Consider the following 3,223-nt stretch of genomic DNA (forward strand, 5'->3'; position numbering starts at 1 on the left):
TTGATTTCTTTTTTCAAATTATCAAAAAAGTTTTAAATTGAAATCAGAAAGAATAATAATCAATTAAGAAATTTTCGTTGAATCACTACCCCCCTATCGAAATAGATCAGCATCAATACTAACCACCAAAAAATTCCTAGGAATAATAGATATCTATTTTTCTTAATTACTGTTTGTTTATTTGATTACCTTTTCCCTCAGCGACCTTTTCTCCTTATAAAGATATCATTGAGATAATGAGATTTAATACTAAATGCATAGCTGTGTACTTTATTTATTTATCGATATTAGATTGTAAGGAATAGATACTAGGTAAGATAGAGGCGGAGAAACGCCAACTAAATAGGATGCGAATGTCTAAGGCATATATATAACTACGCTTTGAACCCGTGACACATATAGGGTACTCGGATAGATATCTTTATATCAAAATTTAGTATAAAGGTACTTATTATAAGTTCTTATAAATCTATAGGGATTCCACACATAGGGGAGCGGATAGCCTCTAGCATTGAAGTCAAACTGTTAAAATTGGCCGCTACGATCTTGCCACTTAATAGCCCCTTTTCTTAGCACGTCTAGGTACTCCAATAGAGGTCCAAATTAGACGTTAATTAATTTAAATAAATAAACATATTAAAGCAGAGGGAATCGAAAGACAAATTACGCTCAGACTGCATTCAATTCACCTCGAAAATCAATGAGATCAAGCAAAAGATATCGTGCGACTAGAAAAAATTCATAGAGACTATATTCTTCTAATTGCACAAGTCTAAACCTCTAGGGCTATTACCTATACAGGAATCAATGGACAATCACCTTTCATTTCACTGCTTCTTCTTCCTCAACCGCTCCAAAAGGATAATCCGTATACCCTTCACTCTCACTCCCAGCCTCAACCACAGGCGCATAAACCGTCTTCAAATTCAACTTAGTCAGTCTTTTACCCAGCCTAATCTTCTCCACCAGATCAGGGTTACTGATAAACCACCTCCCGAACGTGACCGCATCCACCTCCCCGTTTTCTACCTCCTCAAAGCAATTCTCGCCATTGTAATTCCCATTTACTAATACTGGTGTCGTCTTCAGCAGCTTTAAGAAGTGTTTAAGATGAACATCCTCGATCGTAGCGGCCACTTTTCCTTCCTTGACAGCTTCGTATATATTTTGTATCTTAGTCTTCTCTTCGAGTAGAAGATCGGCCCGCGGCTGAGTGAGGCATACATATGCGACTCCACGCTTCTCGACTTCGCTCAGCACATACTGGAAGTTCGCTATTGGATCTGTATCCAATGGCAACCAAACCGTTCCCCATGGGCTCATTCGGATGGAAACCTTGGATGCCCCTATAGCGGCGATCACCGCATCGAGGATTTGGAGCGTGAATCGAGCTCGATTCTCTTTATTTCCTCCATAATCATCAGTGCGCAGGTTGGTGTTAGTATTGAGGAATTGGTCGAGCAAGTATCCATTCCCTGACGCCTTTGTTTCATTAGCTTCCAGTTTTATTTCCAAGGGGATACTGTCTTACAATCTCGACACAATCAAACCCGGCCTCAATCGCGCATTTCGCAGCATGAACATGGTCATCAACTGTGTCCTTGATATCCTGCAATGTCATCGGCTTGGCTGTCTCATGGGGATATTTGACGCCTCCACGCGTATTCATATTGAAATAGCCGATGTTGGTTGCGGAAGAGCTCAATGGCTGGCGGTCTCCGAGCGAGAATGAAATTGCAAATCGTCCGACCTGACATAATCTCAGATTAGCACCTGGGGCTTGACATAGAAATTAGGAGGAACTCACATGCCACAATTGACAGGCCATGAATGCACCCTTAGCATGCACAGCATCCGTCACCTTCTTCCACTACAGCGTAATCAGCACTGATCTCTAGAAACATCCAAAAAGCTAAAGCACAATTCCGGGAGTTATTTCACCAGATATATATCATGATAAAGAACTCCTGAGAAGTAAAAGGAACAGCTTGTGATCTATACATACAGCCCTCACATGCTCGGGTGCAAACATGCCTGGTACGCCATAGAAACCTCCAGCCTGTGTCACTATTAGCCTTCACTCATTCCTATCTATCACAAAATGATTTTCTCTAAGTTGATTAATATTCGGGACGGTAGGAGTGACGAACCATTAAACTTGGATGCATACCCTCAGTAATTAGCAGCCCTCCTTTCGTCGCTCTCTGAGTATAATACTCCGTAACGAGCGGAGTCGGCACACTACCAGGACAGCGTAGGCGCGTTAGTGGCGACATGATGACTCGATGTTCGAGATTCATTGTTCCGAGACGGAGAGGTGAGAAGAGTTTACTGCTCTCGCGGGGAAGGGGGGTGGAACTCATAATGCTGAATGGCGTGTGTTGTACGATTTACTGTAGGCGAGTTGGTGAAGCGTTGTAGTTTGCAAGAGTCTCAGATAGAGGGGGTGATAATGCGGTATCTATCATATTCTGTGACTTTATAACGGGGGATTCAGCGATATTAATACTATTCCAAAGCTCAAACTCTCGCAGCTTCAAACAATATGTTGAGGTCTCCTCACCCTTCAAGTGGGATTCTCTCAACATTCTCGGCTCTTGCTTCTCAACGCATCGATCTGTTGGGTACTCAGGTATCTCAAAACACTTTTCGACTTAACTTTGTCTGTTTGACTTTCGTCCAAGGCGGACGCCTTTCAAGCCTGCACCCAATGAGAGTAGGCGAAAGCCCGCCCTTGACCCTGCATCTGCATTCCCGTACTTGCATAAAATCCGAAAGCTTAGTTTTAGTGGGGTGGCTCGTTCAGTCATGTATCCTCAAAAGAACCCGACATGATTAGTGATCTCGAAGTTGATGTGAATTGTATACACGTATATAGTTGGCCCAGCCTCTATCGCTGTTCAATTTCCCCCGACGCCGAATGCTAGGACGTCTTGATAGAACTCTCGTGTTTAAGTTCAGTACTCCACTTTCGAACTACTTCTCTTTTAGACCATCTAAGAATTTATTTCGTTTTAAATATTACCTTCTAGTTTTATCTTTAATAATTCAATAACTTTATGTTCGATCAACATTAAATTTCAATATACTATTAATTAAATTACAATAGAGAAATATAAAGTGATGTATAGTAAATCGAGTTATATAAGTAACTAGGTTATTTATTACGAGGTCATACAGTAATGCGACATGTACCCACTGAATCGATGTATTAGTGTTTAAT

At 41.3% G+C, this 3,223-nt stretch overlaps 1 protein-coding gene across 1 annotated transcript; it reads right to left on the reverse strand.

Annotated features, from left to right (window-relative positions):
* Nucleotides 1–723: 723 nt before the first annotated feature.
* On the reverse strand, nucleotides 724–2,486 carry BCIN_18g00020 (hypothetical protein). Its single transcript, XM_024698267.1, has 5 exons — nucleotides 2,151–2,486; nucleotides 2,006–2,059; nucleotides 1,808–1,870; nucleotides 1,532–1,750; nucleotides 724–1,482 (listed from the first exon to the last, which is right to left on the reverse strand). The coding sequence occupies exons 1-5, from the start codon at nucleotides 2,361–2,363 to the stop codon at nucleotides 823–825; spliced, it is 1,209 nt and encodes a 402-aa protein (XP_024554084.1). The 5' UTR covers nucleotides 2,364–2,486; the 3' UTR covers nucleotides 724–822.
* Between the last annotated feature and the right edge of the window lie 737 nt (nucleotides 2,487–3,223).

The sequence above is a fragment of the Botrytis cinerea genome, chromosome 18 (genome assembly GCF_000143535.2).
Source record: "Botrytis cinerea B05.10 chromosome 18, complete sequence".
NCBI lineage: Eukaryota > Fungi > Ascomycota > Leotiomycetes > Helotiales > Sclerotiniaceae > Botrytis > Botrytis cinerea.